Below are 19,019 nucleotides of genomic sequence, written 5' to 3' on the forward strand. Positions count from 1 at the left end.
GCGTAAAGCAAAGACATACTAGGATGCTCCTTGGCTGGGATGCAGGGGGAAGAAGTAAATTCATTCACATCTCCTTTCCTTCCTGGCCCAGAGAGAAAAGGCCCCATACCTTGTTCCCCACCTTCATGAGCCAGCTAGCCCACAACCCTGGTGCTAGATTGGAGCCAGTGTCCCAGTAGGGTAAAGCCCCTTATCCCATTCCTGTACCCCTGAGCCAGCCAGCCAGCCCCCTTCCCTGGGGTCGGATCAGAGCCGGCACGCTCTCTATGGAAAGGCCCCAAATCCATTCCCCGCCCCTCTGGGCCAGCCAGTCCCCCAACCCTGAGGGTGAATTGGAGTCAACACTCCTGAGACGGGAAAGGCCCCATATCCGATTCCCCCCCCCGCCACCAACCTTTTGTTTGGCTTCTGGGACCTACAACATGATTCCCTGACTGCTACAGGGGCGTGTTTTCTCTGTGTCCTGAAATAACTCATTTCACAGTGGTCACACCCTGTGCTGGGCTTTGGCCATCCCAGCTCTGAGACCACATCCCTGGGCACCAAGGCTGCTACTGACCATTGCTTTGGGCCGGTTAGTGTCTCAGTGAGGAACTGGGGTGCAGGAGTGGGTGAAGAGAGCTCAGAGACAGTCACCCTAACAAAACCAAGCCAATCTTCACATAAAACCTAACTCTTCATGGGAAGAGGAATTGGTGTTTGACATTACCGGGAGAAGTAAGGCTTGCAGCTGAGACTCAGATGGTGTCTAGAAATGATAAAATTGCTACTTCTATTGGCTTTCGCAGGTGAGACAAGGGACCTGCTCGTTCAGGGAGGGGGGTTAAATGCAGAGAAATGGTCAGTTTGTGCAACCCCTTACAGCTTTTTTGGGGGAGCCCTGGGTGCCTTTCTTATGAGGGGCTGGATCCACAAAAGCCAGTGCAGATGTGCTGGATAGAGAGCTGCTGGAGCCAGCTAGTCGGAACAGCTAAGGACAGGGGTGGCCCAAGCCTTCTGCCACAAAGGGACTTAGGTGCCTCCTGTTGGCTGCCGTCAGTTGGGCACCTAAGCCTGGTCAGCCCTGCCCACCTAACTCCACCGGAGGTGGAACCCTTGTTCTATGCCCGAGTTCAGTGGTTTGAGCACTGAGTCAGCAAGTAGAAGACCTGACTTCAAATCTCATCTCTATCTGATAGGAGCAGCGAGGAGCACCCAGGTCTCCTACATCCCAGTTGGGTGCCCTGGGTGGGGCAGTCTCAATTGCCCCTGCTGGCGCTGTTCCACTTTGCATAAATCATTAAACATTAATTGTGCCCAGGAGAGTGATGCTGCAGGCTGGTGGTCAGGGCACCCACCTGGGAGATCAGGGTATAAATTCCCAGTTCCAATGATTTAACCAAACTTGAGCAGCTTCAACAGGAGCGATGGAGAGCGACCCACAGCAGAAGATCCCCTGACAATGATTTACAAGCTTTCCGTAGAGATCTCACTGCTATGCTTCCTGGATAAATGTCATAAAACCAGTGTATTCGGTGTGGTGAGTTTGTCAGGTCTGAGACAGGAGTTGCTTGTAAACAAGTGACTCCTTTGCCAATTGGCACCAATGAGCTTTTGTCACGCATGCACTGAGCTATACTGTCCCACTCTGATAGAACAGAAAGGCCAGGACAAAAAAATAGAGAAAGCCCTGGCTGGGATGATTTAACTGGGAATTGGTCCTGCTTTGAGCAGGGGGTTGGACTAGATGACCTTCTGGGGTCCCTTCCAACCCTGATATTCTATGATTCTATGATTCTATGAAAGGAACAAGAAGATACTAAAATGACAATGGTCATTCCTTTTCTGGAGTAGAAACCAAGAACTGAGTGTGTACTCTTTTCACCCCAGTTCTTTCCAAATCCTTGGCCTTGGTTAGGGTAAATTTACACTTCTCTGAAGTAGAATCCTTTACGAAACCACTCAAAATATCAATAGTGTTAGTGAGGAATGGCTCCCCAAAACATGCCCAGCTTTTCTTTAATTTGGTGGCACAGTTTCAGGCAAGGGACTGGATACAGGGCAGGATCAGAATCTCCATTACCAGAGCTGGAGATTCTATTCAAAAATAGCCATTTTTCTGCAGCTATTAGATTGCCAACACTGATTTTATACACATTTTAGCACATACAAAGGATAAATTCAACAAAAAACCCACTTCTATTTTTTCAACATCTGTGTCACGAAGGGCAGGATTCCTCATCACATAGGGTTAACTAGGAGAGATCTTTTGTAGGGCCTGGGTTACACATGATTTGGGAACCAAATACATGGGCATTCTGCCTAGTTCAAAACCACTTACGGTGGAATTCTCTCCCCAAATCATCTGAGACAATATTGACTTCAACAATTGAACTACACTGTGATCACATGTACTTCCTTCAGTTAGATGGGGTTCTGCTGTTGAAAAAGTGGAGATTTTAAAATCACTGCTGTTTCTTAGTTAGCATGTCCAGTAAATTGGAGAGTTCTCTCATGTTAACAGAACTGCACTTGAACTTTCTCCATGTCATCATGGAGGGATGGGGGAAAAGGAAAGCTGAAGTGAGGAATGACCACTTTAGCAAACGGTCATTTGTCTGAAATTCTCCAATAGATCTGAGCTCCATCATATCAAACTGAACTAATATCCAATTGGGTGAGCAAACAGCCCTCAGGACAGACAGAAACCACATCAGAGAGAGAGAATACATGACAGTGAAAGTGTCAAGTGAAATTCCAGAGCAGGTGACATCTGATTATTCAGAATCAGGACAAGAGATTCTCCCAGCACATTCTCCTCTGATCCATTCAAACACACTTCACTCAGCGCTGTCTCAAGAGTCAGGTATGTTATTTTCAACATTTTCAGTATACTAGGATCTAAATAAGGGGGGGGTGCGAAATGACACTTTTTGTTCCGGCCCCTGCTTCTCTTCATTTACATATCATTTGAAAAGTTCCCAACATAACTGCTCTTCAGCAAAACCCAGAGCAACATGAGAACAACTGGCAATGACACAATCTGTATCATTGGTGATTAACAATAACTTTGCAATAGGAGGAATGGTAGAAATGTGATGCTCCCCGCTTCCTGATAGGAAGCGCACACTCAAATTACTCATGGGACAATAAAAAGGATAAATTGATCCACCTGCAACTGCGAACTGCAAAAGGCAAAATTGGGGCACTCATCGGGATACGGTGAGGGATAACGGTGCAGCAAACAGTTCAAACAGCATTCCAAGTTACTATGTAGGAATCAGGAAAAGTATTAAAGAAAAAAAGTACTGATAGCCCTAGAGGTTTTTATGGTGTTGATCTCCCTTGCAGATTGTCTGATGCCTAACATGGACTGAGTGCCAAGAGAAGGTTTTCCCACACTCACTTCATTTGTAGGGCCTTTCCCCTGTGTGCATTCTCTGATGATTAGAAAGTTCTGATCTTTGAGTCAAGCTTTTCCCACACTCACGGCATTCCCAGGGCCTGTCAAGGTTCCTTCCCCACTCTGAACTCTAGGGTACAGATGTGGGGACCTGCATGAAAACCTCCAAAGCTTATTTTTACCAGCTTAGGTTAAAACTTCCCCAAGGTACAAACTAGTTTACCTTTTGCCCTTGGACTTCATTGCTGCCACCACCAAGCATTTAACAAATATATAACAGGGAAAGAGCCCGCTTGGAAACGTCTTTCCCCCAAAAGTCCTCCCCAAACCCTACACCCCATTTCCTGGGGAAGGCTTGATAAAAATCCAACCAATTTGCAAAGGTGAACACAGACCCAAACCCTTGAATCTTAAGAACAATGAAAAAGCAAGCAGGTTCTTAAAAGAAGAATTTTAATTGAAGGAAAAAAGTAAAAGAATCACCTCTGTAAAATCAGGATGGTAAATACCTTACAGGGTAATCAGATTCAACAACAAAACCTTAAGTTACAAAAAAAGACACAAAAACAGGAATCTACATTCCATTCAGCACAGCTTATTTTATCAGCCATTTCACCAAAACAGAATCTAATACATATCTAGTTAGCTTACTTACTAAGTTCAAAGACTCCATTCCTTTTCTCTTCCCGGCGAAAGCATCACATAGACAGAGCCTTGGTTTCTTCCCCCCCTGCAGCTTTGAAAGTATCTTGTCTCCTCATTGGTCATTTTGGTCAGATGCCAGCGAGGTTATCCTAGCTTCTTAACCCTTTACAGGTTAAAGGGTTTTTCCTCTGGCAGGGAGGCATTTTAAAGGTGTTTACCCTTCCCTTTATATTTATGACAGGGCTTCTCCCCTGTGTGGATTCTCTGATGGTGAAAAAGGCCGGATCTTCGAGTGAAGCTTTTCCCACACTCACTGCATTCGTAGGGCCTTTCCCCTGTGTGGATTCTGTGATGATTAGAAAGGCCTGAGCTCCTAATGAAGCTTTTCCCACACTCACTGCATTCGTAGGGCCTCTCCCCTGTGTGGATTCTGTGATGATCAGCAAGGCCTGATCTTTGAATAAAACTTTTCCCACACTCACTGCATTCGTAGGGCCTCTCCCCGGTGTGGTTTCTCTGATGGAGGAAAAGGTGTGATCTTTGAATGAAGCTTTTCCCACACTCACTGCATTTGTAGGGCCTTTCCCCTGTGTGTATTCTCTGATGATTAGAAAGGGCTGAGCTCCTAATGAAGGTTTTCCCACACTCATGGCATTCATAAGGCCTCTCCCCTGTGGGGATTCTCTGATGATTAGAAAGGGCTGACCTGCTAGTGAAGCTTTTCCCACATTCATTGCATTGATAGGGCCTCTCCCCTGTGTGGATTCTCTGATGAATAGAAAGGGCTGAGCTCGTAATGAAGGTTTTCCCACACTCACTGCATTCATAGGGCCTCTCCCCTGTGTGGATTCTCTGATGATCAACAAGCCCTGATCTTTGAATGAACCTTTTCCCACACTCACTGCATTTGTAGGGCCTCTCTCCTGTGTGGATTCTCTGATGCAGAAAAAGGCCTGAGCTTTTACTGAACCTTTTCCCACACTCACTGCATTCGTAGGGCCTCTCCCCTGTGTGGATTCTCTGATGACAAGAAAGGGATGAGATCCAAATGAAGGTTTTCCCACACTCACGGCATTCATAAGGCCTCTCCCCTGTGTGGATTCTCTGATGATTAGAAAGGGCTGAGCTGCTAGTGAAGGTTTTCCCACACTCACTGCATTCATAGGGCCTCTCCCCTGTGTGGACACTCTGATGTTGGAAAAGGTGTGATCTTTGAATGAAGCTTTTCCCACACTCACTGCATTTGTAGGGCCTCTCCCCTGTGTGGATTCTCTCATGGTTAGAAAGGGCTGAGCTCCTAATGAAGCTTTTCCCACACTCACTGCATTCGAAGGGCCTCTCCCCTGTGTGGATTCTCTGATGATTAGAAAGGGCTGAGCTGCAAGTGAAGGTTTTCCCACACTCACTGCATTCGAAGGGCCTCTCCCCTGTGTGGATTCTCTGATGATTAGAAAGGGCTGAGCTGCAAGTGAAGGTTTTCCCACACTCACTGCATTCGTAGGGCCTCTCCCCTGTGTGGATTCTCTGATGACAAGAAAGGGATGAGCTCCAAATGAAGGTTTTCCCACACTCACAGCATTGATAAGGCCTCTCCCCTGTGTGGATTCTCTGATGATTAGAAAGGGGTGAGCTGCTCGTGAAGCTTTTCCCACACTCACTGCATTCATAGGGCCTCTTCCCTGAGTGGATTCTCTGATGATTAGAAAGGGCTGAGCTGAACGTGAAGCTTTTCCCACACTCACTGCATGTATTTTTCCTCTTTGTCCTGAGGATTTCCTGCTGGGTTGTGGTTTCCTTGAGGCCCTGCTGAGTTCCCCGACAGGAAATAAATTTACCCATTTTCTCCAATGGATGGTTTCCCTGCTCTCCTTCTGGTCTGTGATGAATTGCAAAGGATTTTCCCTGCTCATGACTCCTGGACACATTCCTTTTCCATCTTTGCAATAATTCTCTGTGTTTATCCACTTGTTCAACATTTTCCTGATGAGAATTCTGCTCCTCCTTCTCACAGAGCATTGCCTCACCTGCTGTCATAGAGACAGAAACGTCAAACAGGGATGGAAAGGGGAAGACCAAACGAAAACAAGTGGTGGAGAGGGGTCAAATAAAAATCAGGTCCTGAACTCCCCCAAACTCTTCCACCAAATAGGAGAGAGGAGGGGGATCAATTCAGCCTTCACATCCCATCCAAATTCACAGGGGGAAGGGAGGAAACTTCTGCCTGGTGTCTGCTAGGATCGATAGGAAGCCATGAGCTATATTAACCCTGAGGATACGTCCCCTGCTAGAGACAATAATGAACTGAGAGACCTCCCAAGACTTTGTAGGGCATCCCAGATGGTTCCTTCAGGCACTTATAGATTCTGAGTTGGTTTAATGTTTCCTCACCTGTGCAGGGAGCTCTCAGGATGTCTCTTTCCTCTGGGACACATGGCTCTTCCCCTTGTTCCAGCTGGGAGATCACATCAGGTTTGGAAAGTGGAAACTCTGCTCAGAAGAAAGAAAACAAAGGACTTCAGTTGATGTCACAAGACTTTGTCATAAATAAATATTCTATTAATTTAACTACACTGCTTAGTGTGAGGTGGTGTGCCTGGGGCAGTCCCTCACTAGAAACACCAAGGTCAGAGCAGGCTGAAAAAGGGATAGCATATGCTCCCCAAACTGGTGGTTAACGCTGAAGTTAAACTCACCGACCAGTCACAAACTGCTTCTCATCACCCACACTGGTTAATGAGAAGCTGAAAAAAGAAATCACGCAGCCCCCTTTATTGCATTCCAGTTCTCTGACTCCCAGTCAGCCCCTAGGTCCATTGCAGTGAGAGGTTAGTTAGTGAGTTAGTGACTTCAAAGTCCATCTGAAACACATCCACACAGCTTGGATGGGTCATTCAGTCCTTTGTTCAAGGCTTCAGTTTGTAGAGAAGTTGCTCCAGAGGTAGGAAGAGGGATTGAAGACAAAAGGGAGATGATGCAGCTACCCTTTATATGCCTTTTGCCATGTGGCTTGTACTTCCTGTGCCCCAAACACAAGTTTCAAAGCACATGGCATGGAAAAGCCTTGGAGTTCTCAGTACACAGGCGCACGTTTGCATGTCTTGCTGACTCAATAGGTGTATCTCCTTGGTTCTTTCCATGGGCTCATTGTACAGCTGATGACCCTGGTTGGGCCATCGAACAGGCTAGGCAGTGCTGACGCCAATATGTCTGGGGGTGTCACCCAGAAACACTACACAAGTCTGGAAATACAAATATACCCTACATCTCTATATCTCACAATACAAAGGTGATACAAACAGAAACAAAATCATCATACTTGGAAAATCATAACATTTTCACTGACAGCTTACATGGCACATCTAGCATGACTCATTGCAATTTTATCATATTGGTATTAATAATAAAATAATAATTAATAAAAAAAAGTCTCTCACAATTCCACATAGTGTCACACTTAGTAAACCAGTGAATTCCCAGGACCAGCTCCCCAGGTCCTTTAAGATGCCAAATACCCACATATCGGCTGGGAAGAAACACAGACGACATTGTGTCAGTCTGTACCCCTATGTTCACTCTTCCGGAAAATTATGATCAATTTGGGACATAGTATGGCTTGTGAGATATCATTTGAAATCATGTAATCTACTGAATATTATCCTCCTGTTAAAATGTGGAGCAACACTGTAAGTAAAGTTATGAGATTTTCCTGTATGATATTTCTAAAAGGTTATAATTTTGGGGAACACCCACAGACCAGTTCCCTCAGAGGCAGCACGGCAAACAGCTGGTCAAATAGCCATTTTCCGGCAGTGGGAAGGTGTGAAGAAGACATGTACATTCCTTCAAAGGGACCACTTGAAGCTCTTATTGACCACAGACAGCCTGTCACCATCACTCAGCTGAGAACTGAAGTTGTTTCTAGTACAAAGGACTGAACTCTAAAAAGAGGTGAGAAAAATGCTTGAGACTCTCTCTCTCTCCCCCCTTTCCCTCTGTTCATGACAACTCCTGAGGAACTGACCTTGGGTGGCAGGAGCGGGTTATGGGAGTCCTGGCTGAAAGGACAGACACCAGCCTGTCTCAACATATGGTGAGAGAAACATTTGCTTTGAATCCGTTTTAGCTTGTTAAGTTAGATGTTAGTTTGTGTTTTATCTTGCATTTCTTTTGTAAACAATTCTGACTTTTAGGCCTCATTACCTGTAGTCACTTAAAATGTTTTTTTTTCAGTATTTAACAATTTGGTTTTATTGTTTTATCTAACCAGTGTGTTTGGATTAAAGTGTGTTGGAAACTCCATCTGGAATAATGAGGCTGGTGCATGTCATTTTCCACTGATGAAATGACAGACTTTGTATGAATTTGCATTGTTCAGCAGTGTGCTGGACAGTGCAAGATGCACATTTCTGGGGGAAAGGGCAGGGATATTACTGAATGCAGGAGCTCAGCAGTACTAGATGTCAGGATAGCATGTATTGCAGCCCATTGGAAAACATAATCCCAACAATACATAGAAAATGATAGGGTCTAAATTAGCTGTTTCCACTCAAGAGCGGGATCTTGGAGTCCTTGTGGAGCATTCTCTGAAAACGTTCCCTCTAGGTAAGGAGGCAGTCAAAAAGGAAACAGAATGTTGGGAATCATTAAGAAAGGGATCGATAAGAAGACAGAAAATATCATATTGCTTCTCTATAAATCCATGGTACGCCCAGATCTTGAATACCGCATGCAAATGTGGTTCCACATCTCAAAAAAGAATTGGAAGAGGTTCAGAAAAGGGAAAAAATATGATTAGGGGTATGGAAGAGCTTCCGTATGAGGAGAGAATAAAAAGACTGGGCCTTTTCAGCTTAGAAAAGAGACGAAAGGGGGATATGAGCGATGTGTATAAAATCATGGCCACTCTCGAAAGACAGGACACTGGGCTACATGGACCTTTGGTCTGACCCAGCGTGGCCGCTCTTATGTACTAGGGAATCTAGTGAGCCCAGTGTAACGGGAGGGAGTAGGAAAATCCCTGGGTGTGGAGAACACTGGGAAATTAGAAGCTATAATTCAGGAGCAACAGATGCTAATTAGTTTAGATAAGCAGAATGTGAAAGATAAGAATCAGGGTCATGTGACAATGAGGTAATCAAAAATCCAGTGAACCTGCAGAGAAGAGAGGTTGTGGCTATCACACGTGTGGATGGAGAAGCAAGACTCTCCATGTCTCAGGAAGTTTCACTACCAACATAAGCCATTTTCGCACGCTGCAGTGCAATCCAGACCAGTGAGGATTTGTGTCATCTGAGTGTCTGTGTGATAAGTAACCCTGGACCAGCAGCTTTCACTCCAGCAGCCTGCTTGTTACACCCCAAGCACATTCTGGTCCCCGTGGAGTAGGCTCAGGTTTTCAGAGAAGGCCGGGGCTAGGAAGCTTCTGTTGGTTATGCTGGACCTAAGCCCAGTTTTATTTGAGCAAAAAGAGATATCTGACACTGTGCGTTAGTCCTCCTGTGCTCTGTTCCCAAAGTGTTCTTCAGCAGGGGAAGGTCTCTGGTTGTGTGTGTGTGTGTGTTACTGACATATTGGGGTGATGCTGAAACAGGACAGAGCAGAGATGCCATTGAGGAGTGGCATGAACCGTATCTCTTCGTTTCCCCTTCCAAGAACTGAGGGGACGGGAATCCTTACCCTGCAAGTTCACATTCTTATAGTTCTCCTGCATGACATCTCTGTAGAGAGCTCTCTGAGCAGGGTGCAGCAGAGCCCACTCTTCCCTGGTGAAATACACAGCCACCTCCTCGAAGGTCACCGGACCCTGAGAGAGCAAAAATCCAACACTCAGTACCTGCTGCCCCTCTCTTTGTGTGGGAGACAAGCCAATCAAATGGAAGCTCTGGGTGGATCACGGTCAGAGTCCCACCCCCACCTCGCTCAGAGCATCCTGGAACCACCAGGGACGAAGACAGAGCCCCTACTCTCTCCCACCAGATCCATCACACACCTACTAGCCACAGACTGATACAGGAGATGGAGCCCCCAGCAGAATCCAGGGAGAGCTCCCTGGTAGGAAGTCTAACACGCTCCTCAATGCAAGGAGCTGGATTTGAAGGGAAGGGAATCTCCCCTAAGCCTGACTGGTGGATGCCACCTTCATATCTCATGGCACCCACTGGTTAGTCAGGTCAGGCTGCCGAACTATGAGTCTGGTTAGGTTTCCTAGTCCCATGTAGGTGGGTTATTTTCTGTTCTACAAATTAGAGCATTTCCACCTCCCAATCCCATGGGTCTGGTCCCAGAATCTAGGCCACTTATTCAATAACTCCCAGGAGGTTTGCCACCTCCTGTCCTCCTCCCTTTCTCCACCTTGTGGCTTTCCTGCCCCAGACCAACCTCCAAACCAGACTGCGCAAACCTTCTCGTCTCTGGTGTATTTGCTGTCCCCCTCCCTCCAGAAGGATCCCACCCAAAACTCCCCAATAATCCCTACCTGAGCTGGCTCCACTGCAGCCATTTCTCTTCCCTGTCCCATGGGAGGAGCTGGAGTGAAACATGGATGTCGTTCTGCAGCCTGGGAGGGCGAGAAGCATAATTGTGGGGTTTTCAGAACAGGCTTTAGTTAATTTCACATCAGAATTCCCCCAGGGACCTTTCCCTGCAGACAGATAGCCTAGATTCTGCCATGCTGGAAAAATGCTTGATCTCTTTATTACAGTGTAGACCTGGCCCCTCCTGCCAGGCTAAGCCCCCAGAGACATTTTTAACCTCCCCTCTCCCTCCCTCCACTCCGTAACAAAGTCTCTGAACACAATGCTAAAAAGAGCAGAACCAAAGGAGTCACTGTGGGGGATTCCCTCAGACATGGACCCCACGGCAGCCACAACCGAGCAGGGGGAATATGGAGTCAGGAACTGGCTTTTCCTCGGTCTGATCCTTTTCTTGTTCACTGGAAAGTGATTCTGCCCAGGGATGTTGCAACACATGTGTCTGGGTGGACTAGAGCTGGAAATCTCTCTTCCCACTCATTTCTACCACTGCCCCTTTCAGTCTCTCCTTCCCCTGTCCTCTCTCCCTGCCTCTCTAGCTGGGAAAGTCCCATTCCTGGGTTCTTTGCAATCCCACCGCTGGATTTTCTCCTGGCAATTGCTAATGGGAGGAGAAATGAGGAGGGGCTGTTTGTGCAGAGTCACTTTCTTGCCAGTCCCCAGCACTTTCCCTTATGTCTTTCAGTTACCTGAAGTTTGTGGCTCAGAATTTGTATTAACAGAGCCCAGGTCTGCCCCAAGGGGCTAGTACCACCTGGAGAAAGTCAGCACCTGGGCTGGGCAGAGAAGAAGCATTAATTAAGGTAACTTCCCAGCACAGAAGCCCCGCTAGGGTTGCAGCAGCTGCTAAACCTGGTCTCCCGGGTCACAATGGAGGCTGCAGCGTCTGACCCAGGAAGCTGAACCCCAATATCCTTAGGAGAGAGGAACAGAGCCTTTGAGCAGCCTTCCCTCTTTTAGCTCTCTGGGGAGAGCAGGTAATGAGAGCACCTTCTCACAGGGAGAATTGCTAATTTCATTTGCCCCACTGTTCATCTGGAGAAACCCCTTGTCATTCCATACAGTGACTCTGGATGAGTCCAGAGTGATGTGGAAGAGGTCACTGTGTAGCAGTGCTAACCCCCTTCCCACCTCCCTCACCCCCCACATCGAGGAGAAGGACTCGGGGCACAAATTTAGTAGCAGCTCCCAGAGCCTCTGCCATGCCCTTTGCCTGGGACCCCTCTCCTCCCATTTTGCAAATTAGAGAGAGGAAAGTGGAAAAGCAGAGGGATTTTATATCACTCGTTGATAAGAGATAAAATCCGAGTGTATTTCACATCAATCTTTGAAAAATGAATAGAGAGAAAATGGGCAACAGTTGCAAACATTTTATTTCCATGTTGAAGAATCTGAGAAAAGGTGTAAATCTGAGGTTTACTTAGTATTTTATAATTAAGGGAGACAGGGAAAATCTCAGGGCATATTCAATGAGAAATAGACAACTAGAGAAAAAGTGGGGCAAATGTTTAGGATATTTCATAACAATGTTTGAGATCTGCAAAGAATAGGTGTCACAAAGTAATTGATAACATGAGAGAAAAAGACCAAGATCAGAGGGAATTTTATATTGCTATGAAATAACTAGTTGGAAAAGACGGACTGTTTGACTAGATTTTATATGACTGTGCAATACATAAACAGAAAGTGATGGTTCCCCGTCTGCCACCATTCACACGGGCAGCGGGGAGCCATTTCAGGAGGCGATTTAAGAGGGTGGCGGCGGAGGAGAAGCGGGAAGGCTTCCTGGGTGAGGGAAGGGGGCAGCAGTGGGGGCACCTTCTCACCTAGACACGGACAAATCGCTGCAGATAAAATGGGTGGGAAAATCCCCCACACCGGAGATGTTAAATTGACATTTGAGAAAAGGGGAAGAACTGGAGAGAATTTGTATCAGGGTGTGAGAGGCACCAGCAGGGAAAGGATCCAATTCACTCACCTCCCGCCCCCCCTTCTCCCCCGGGGGTTTCCTGAGGCTGCACAGGGACCGTTCAAGGCCCCCCCCCGGTCCCGGCGGCGCGGGGCAGGGCCTGGCTGCGGCTCCCCTGGGGCTGGGCAGCCCCGAGGCGTCTCCCAGGTGCGGCAGGACGCGGCCCCGCGGAGGAACGAGCTCCTGGCCGCAGCCTGGGGCCGGGCCGCCGCCGGGGGGGCCGCTCGCTGCCCCCGTCCCCTCCCGGGCCTGCCCGGGCCCTGTTGCCGGCAGAGAGCGGCCCCCCAGCCCGGCCCCGCGGGGTCGGGGTCTCCCAGCCTCGCCCCTTCACCCGCTGCCCCGTCCAGACCCCGCCGGGGGCGCTGGGCTCCCGCTGGGACAGCAGCTCCGAGCCCCCCCGGCGCGGCCCCCCCCGGGAGCAGGTCCCGGCGCCGCCCGAGGCCGGGTCCCCGCGGACACTGGGGCAGCGTCACCGCCCCGCCCCCGGGGCTCGCTCCGGTACCTGGAGGCGGCAGCTCGGCAGCGGGGCGGGCAGGGCCCGGGGCGGCCCCAGCGGGAGCAGGGCGCGGGCCGGGCGCGGGGGGGTTAATGAAGGTCGCCCCGGCACAGACCCTGCCGCTCAGCCCGCTCCCGCAGCAGCCGGTGAGCTCTGCCTCTGCGCACGCGCGACTTCCGCCCACCTGCATTTGCGCATGCGCAGAGCTGGAGCAGCACAAAGCGCTTCCCCGCCTTGGGAGAGGCGTCCTCCCCGATAAAACGTCACTTCCGCTCGCGGGAGAGTCAGGAACTACATCTCCCAGCAGGCCCCAGGTCGCTTCCGCCTTCTCTCGCTTCGGTCAGGCAAGTGCCGGGACCAGCCTGAGTCCCTCTGGCCCAACCCCCACCCGGCGCCTCTCACACCCGCCCCCGCCCCCCCGCGGCCCGTTGCTGGGGCTCCCGGGGGCGCCGCAGGCCGAGGGGCGGCTTCTGCCCCGCGTCGGGACGTGCCCCGGGGGCAGGTGTCGAGCCGGCCGGGCTCTGTGAGATCGCGCCCCGGGGCGGCCGCTGCCGGCGGGGAGCCCGGTCTCGGCCCGCGGCGCCTGCGGCAGGGCGCGGCGCGGAAACGGGCCCGCGGCCGGCGCGACGGACCGGGGCGGAGTGTCCGGAGCCGCTTTTGTCTTTTCACGGCCTCCTTTAGAAGCAAGGTTGGAGCTCTGGCTGCGGGCGGGCAGCGACTTCTTACCCCGAGCAGTTCCCCAGAGCTGCGAGGGGCCCCGGCTGCTGGCCCTGTGGCGTTCTGAGCACCAGTTACTGGCTCTTCTTACCATTGTGCCTCATAGAGACTTCCGCTCTTGTCACTGTTACACGCGCCCAAGGAGCGAAGAGTTATCACCACCAAAATTACACTCAGAACTGTTTCAGAGTGGCAGCCGGGTTAGTGTCTGTCTTCGCAAAAAGAACAGGGGGACGTGTGGCACCTTAGAGACTGACCACTTTATTTGAGCGTGAGCTTCCGTGAGCTACAGCTCACTTCATCTCATTGCTCTCTCACTTAATTTTTGAGACATTTTCTTCAGCCTTTGTCATCGCTGTGAAAACTGAACTTGTCTCGTGTTGTTTTCAGTAGTTTTATAAGCAGTGAGAAAAAGGCCTATGTCTGCATAATGGAGACACAAGACATGTTAGACACACCTGGATTACTCTTCGTGGGTTGATAATGTCAGATCCTTCTCATTCTCAGTATGCTGAGCTGAGGTGTCTGTCTTCCCATCATCCAGATTGCTGGGTCAATCATTTCTCACCGTTCAGTCTTTGTACCTCAGGTATTTCTGGTTGTTCTTGTAGGCTCTCATTGTCCACCTTTTCTTTCTTCCCCCCACTTCCTGGAAGGCTCTTTTGCTCTGACCTGGGTCAAACAGCACCCACTGTATAGCGGTATCCCTGTCGTTCAGAGGCACAGTGCCTGGGATAATCTTTACGTGTTTGTGCATTCCTTTAATAAGCCGCTAACATTGTCTGGCCCCATCCAACAGAGCACATTTTAAATACAGGAACATGCTCAATATTTCTAGCCTCACATACAAACGTTACATGCATACAGGTTGGCTAAACAGAGGCAATAGGTCTTAAGTTTTGCAATGATACCCCACATCAACCATCTGGCATAAGGTATATATTAGCAAAGAATTTGATTAGTCTCTCAGGATAAGTAAATTGGCTATTAGCCAAGATAATCAGGGATGCAGGCCCATTCTCTGCATGACCCTAAACCGTCCTTTGACTACCAGATGCTGGGAGTGGACAATGGGCTTGACTGGTCTGAGCATTCCCTTAGAAGCACCTGGCATTGGCCACTGTCACAAGACAGGATACTAGATTAGGTGGACTATTGGTCTGACCACCAATATTTACAGCACTGGTGGATTGACTCAAAACAGAGTTTTCACACTAGGCCAGAAATTCAGTCAGAGTGGAAGTCAAATGATTGAACAGAATAAACATCTGCTCTAAAAACGAGAAGAAAAAATTAGAATGAAAAATTCAGGGAATCCCAGCAGCAGATTAGACAACTTGGGACACTGCTATGAGACTCGATGCATTCAGATACAGTGATAAGGGATTCTTTGTGTCTGAGGGGATATCTGTACCATGTTTCCCTGAATTCAGTCTCAGGGATTATCTACACTGGCAAGTTAAAGAGCTCTAAGTTGCTGGCTCAGGGGCGTGAAAAATCACCCCCTCCCCCTCGCCGAGCGCAGCATGTTTGAGTGCTTTAAAGCGGTAGTGTGGACAGGCTTGGCTCCCAGTGCTCGGACCTAATCCCCTCGTCGAGGTGGATTCCCAGGAGCACTGGCACCTGCGACAGGGCTTTGAAATTTGCAGTGTAGACAGAGCCTCAGTAGGTTACATCAGACAAAGAGGAGATGTATTGACTAGGCATGGGGATGCCTGTGCCTTTATGAACTCAGTCCTGTGCCTTTGAGAACCCAGTCCTGGGAAGCCGATGCTGAGAGGTTCTGCCTGGGAGAGGGGAAATAAAAAAGCCTCTCGCCCCCCCAAGAAACTATTTTGCAAGCCCTGGTGTCTCAGTCCCACTGGGGTAACTGCTACCCCCTGTGCCCCTGCCTGTGCTGGGTTTTGCCCTCTGACACCCTCTGCCAGCGCCTCGTTCCTGGGCTTAACTCTCCCTCCTCCCCCCATCCCTGATTTTCCCTTTAGCCCCTCTCCTCATGCTGCTTCCAGCTGCTTGATCCCCCTGACCATTCAATTTCTGCCCCCTGCTCAGACCCTGGCCACCCCCCTGTTCCAATTCACCCCCTTGGCTACTTTTTAACCCCTGTCAAAAGCCGTCCGCAGAATCTTACGGCTAAGAAGGGCAAGGTGAAGGGCAGCGGCTTCAGCAGATGTACGGCTCAGTACCCGGTAAGTAGCACATTTCTATGCAGAGCAATTTACTACACTACACCTGGCGCACCCGACTGGCTGGACAGAGCTCGGGGAGGGGGCGAGCTGCTGGCCCCAGCCCAAGTTCACTCATCAGACACAAGGGCAAACTTTTCTTAAAGGAGCCACATCCTTTTGTTTGTCCCTCTGCCCAGCACTAAAGGGGTCTGCAGCTGGTTTCTCCTGGCTGAAGCGGGAGCACAGGTCCTGGGGAGAACCCACGGTGGGCTGAAGATGGCTGGCTCGGTCCTTGAGAAATCCCCCGGCCCGTACTCCCCCCAGCAGCCCCCTGGGGCCAGCCCAGAAGCTGCCTGCCCATCTCCCCGCAGCCCCCTGCCGAGAGGCTGCCCACCCCATCTCCCCACCCCTCCTCGCCTGGAGTGGCGCGGTGCGAGGCCAGGGCCGGCTGGCAGGGAGCCTGCCCTGGCCCCAGTGCGTGCTGCTGCCACCCCAGAGCCGCTTTAGGTAAGTGGTGCTTGGCCGAAGCCCAAACCTCTCCTGCACCCCAACCCCCTGCCCTAAGCCCACTGCTGCACCCCTCCTCTACCCCAACCCCTTTCCTGAGCAGCCTCATACACTCCACACACCTCCTCTGCCCCAATCCCTTCCCCCAAGCCTGTTCCTGCACTCCTAATCCTTTCCCACACCCCACACTTCCTCCCAGCCCTCTGCCCCACATAGAATTTCCCCGCCCAGATGTGGCCCTCAGCCCAAAAAGTTTGCCCACCCCTGCTTTGAGCCTCGGAGTACTTCCATTGACTCTTGAGTCACCATCAACACTTGATTTGGTTGGGTTCCTGCCAGGTGTTTTGTAGGATAAAGACCTTATTTGTAAGCTCTTTGAAGTAGGGATCTGCCTGCAAACTCCAAGCCATGTGTTAATGTGCCCCAGGGCTTGTAAAAATGGTTTTGAGTTGGTGACACACGCGCACAATGTGAAACCAGGAGACCGTGAACTTTTCCTGTTTCTCCAGGGCTCTGTTGCAGTTGCACCGCGTGGGTCCTCAACACTCATTTAAAATCCCCCAAACCAACCACTGGATGTTTCCCTTCCTTTCGTATTCTCAGTGTTCTCACTTGTTTGTTTGTGAGTTTGTTTTGCCGTTTGTGTCGCTTTATTACTTGTTACTCTGCTATGTGTGTAAAACATTAGTCAAATTTGGAGTGGACATCACAGAGAGATTGTATAAGCCTGAGTGAATGCCTCTTACAATCTTTTCAGATACCTGAAAGGACAGTATTAATATTTACAAGGAGAGCAGGACTATTTCTAGCTGACTCACAGATCTGTTTAGCATCTTAAGACTGCGCAATGTGTGCAGATAATATGTATGCAAGAGGGTTAGCTTTACAATAGTTAGCTAATGGTACAAATGACTTTTGGAAAGATCATTAAGTGGTCGGCTGAGTCCCTCAGCAATTTTCAAGTGTTCCGCAGAAAGAAAAGTTTGAGAACCCCTGCTCTACGCTAAAGGTATGAATCTCCTCTCGCACTGGTGAGAGTCAGGAGTGACTCCATAGAAGCCAAGGGAATCTGTAAACTGGGGGGAGAGCAGAATTCAGCCCTAAATACTTCGAGGAGCTTCACAGACACTCAGTGTAAAGCAAAGACACACTAGGATGCTCCTTGGCTGGGATGCAGGGGGAAGAAGTAAATTCATTCACATCTCCTTTCCTTCCTGGCCCAGAGAGAAAAGGCCCCATACCTTGTTCCCCACCTTCATGAGCCAGCTAGCCCGCAACCCTGGTGCTAGATTGGAGCCAGTGTCCCAGTAGGGTAAAGCCCCTTATCCCATTTCTGAACCCCTGAGCCAGCCAGCCAGCCCCCTTCCCTGGGGTCGGATCAGAGCCGGCACGCTCTCTATGGAAAGGCCCCAAATCCATTCCCCGCCCCTCTGGGCCAGCCAGTCCCCCAACCCTGAGGGTGAATTGGAGTCAACACTCCTGAGACGGAAAGGCCCCATATCCGATTTCCCCCCCGCCCCACCAACCTCTTGTTTGGCTTCTGGGACCTACGACATGATTCCCTGACTGCTACAGGGTGTGTTTTCTCTGTCTCCTGAAATAACTCTGTCAAGGTTCCTCCCCCATGCTGAACTCTAGGGTACAGATGTGGGGACCTGCATGAAAACCTCCTAAGCTTACTTTCACCAGCTTAGGTTAAAACTTCCCCAAGGTACAAATTAATTTTATCCTTTGACCCTGGATCTCCACTGCCACCACCAAACTCTAACTGGGTTTACTGGGAAATGTAGTTTGGACATGTCTTTCCCCCCAAAATCCTCCCAACCCTTGTACCCCACTTCCTGGGGAAGGTTTGGTAAAAATCCTCACCAATTTGCATAAGTGACCACAGACGCAAACCCTTGGATCTGAGAACAATGAAAAAGCATTCAGTTTTCTTACAAGAAGACTTTTAATAGAAGTAAAGGAATCATCTCTGTAAAATCAGGATGGTAGATACCTTACAGGGTAATTAGATTCAAAACATAGAGAATCCCTCTAGGCAAAACCTTAAGTTACAAAAAAGGTAGACAGACAGGAATAGTCATTCTATTCAGCACAGTTCTTTTCTCAGCCATTTAAAGAAATCATAATCTAACAGATACCTAGCTAGATTACTTACTAAAAGTTCTAAGACTCCATTCCTGTTCTATCCCTGCCAAAAGCAGCATACCGACATCCACAGACCCTTTGTTTCTCTCCCTCCTCCCAGCTTTTGAAAGTATCTTGTCCCCTCATTGGTCATTTTGGTCAGGTGCCAGCGAGGTTACCTTTAGCTTCTTAACCCTTTCCAGGTGAGAGGAGTTTTCCTCTGGCCAGGAGGGATTTTAAAGGGGTTTACCCTTCCCTTTATATTTATGACAAATTCATTTCACACTGATCACACCTTGTGCTGGGCTTTGGCCATCCCAGCTCTGAGACTACATCCCTGGGCACCAAGACTGCTACTGACCATTGCTTTGTGCCGGTTAGTATCTCAGTGAGGAACTGGGGTGCAGGAGTGGGTGAAGAGAGCTCAGAGACAGTCACCCTAACAAAACGAAGCCAATCTTCACTTTAAACCTCA

At 49.4% G+C, this 19,019-nt stretch overlaps 1 protein-coding gene across 4 annotated transcripts in view; it reads right to left on the reverse strand.

Annotated features, from left to right (window-relative positions):
- Positions 1-3,818: 3,818 nt before the first annotated feature.
- Positions 3,819-19,019, reverse strand: part of LOC125621547 (uncharacterized) — a 30,941-nt gene continuing 15,740 nt past the window's right edge. The window contains exons 1-5 of one of the 4 annotated variants that reach the window (XM_075119548.1): positions 13,029-13,201; positions 10,503-10,583; positions 9,704-9,830; positions 6,416-6,514; positions 3,819-6,051 (exon numbers count right to left, since the gene is read on the reverse strand). In XM_075119548.1, coding sequence (XP_074975649.1) covers positions 4,232-6,051; positions 6,416-6,514; positions 9,704-9,830; positions 10,503-10,544 — 2,088 coding nt within the window. In that variant the 5' untranslated portion in view covers positions 10,545-10,583; positions 13,029-13,201 and the 3' untranslated portion in view covers positions 3,819-4,231. Of the gene's footprint in view, positions 6,055-6,415; positions 6,515-9,703; positions 9,831-10,502; positions 10,584-11,246; positions 11,269-13,028; positions 13,202-19,019 lie in introns of those variants that run through there. The other 3 variants (XM_048818482.2, XM_075119547.1, XM_075119549.1) reach the window with 3 other exon arrangements.

Source organism: Caretta caretta, chromosome 14 (genome assembly GCF_965140235.1).
Source record: "Caretta caretta isolate rCarCar2 chromosome 14, rCarCar1.hap1, whole genome shotgun sequence".
NCBI lineage: Eukaryota > Metazoa > Chordata > Testudines > Cheloniidae > Caretta > Caretta caretta.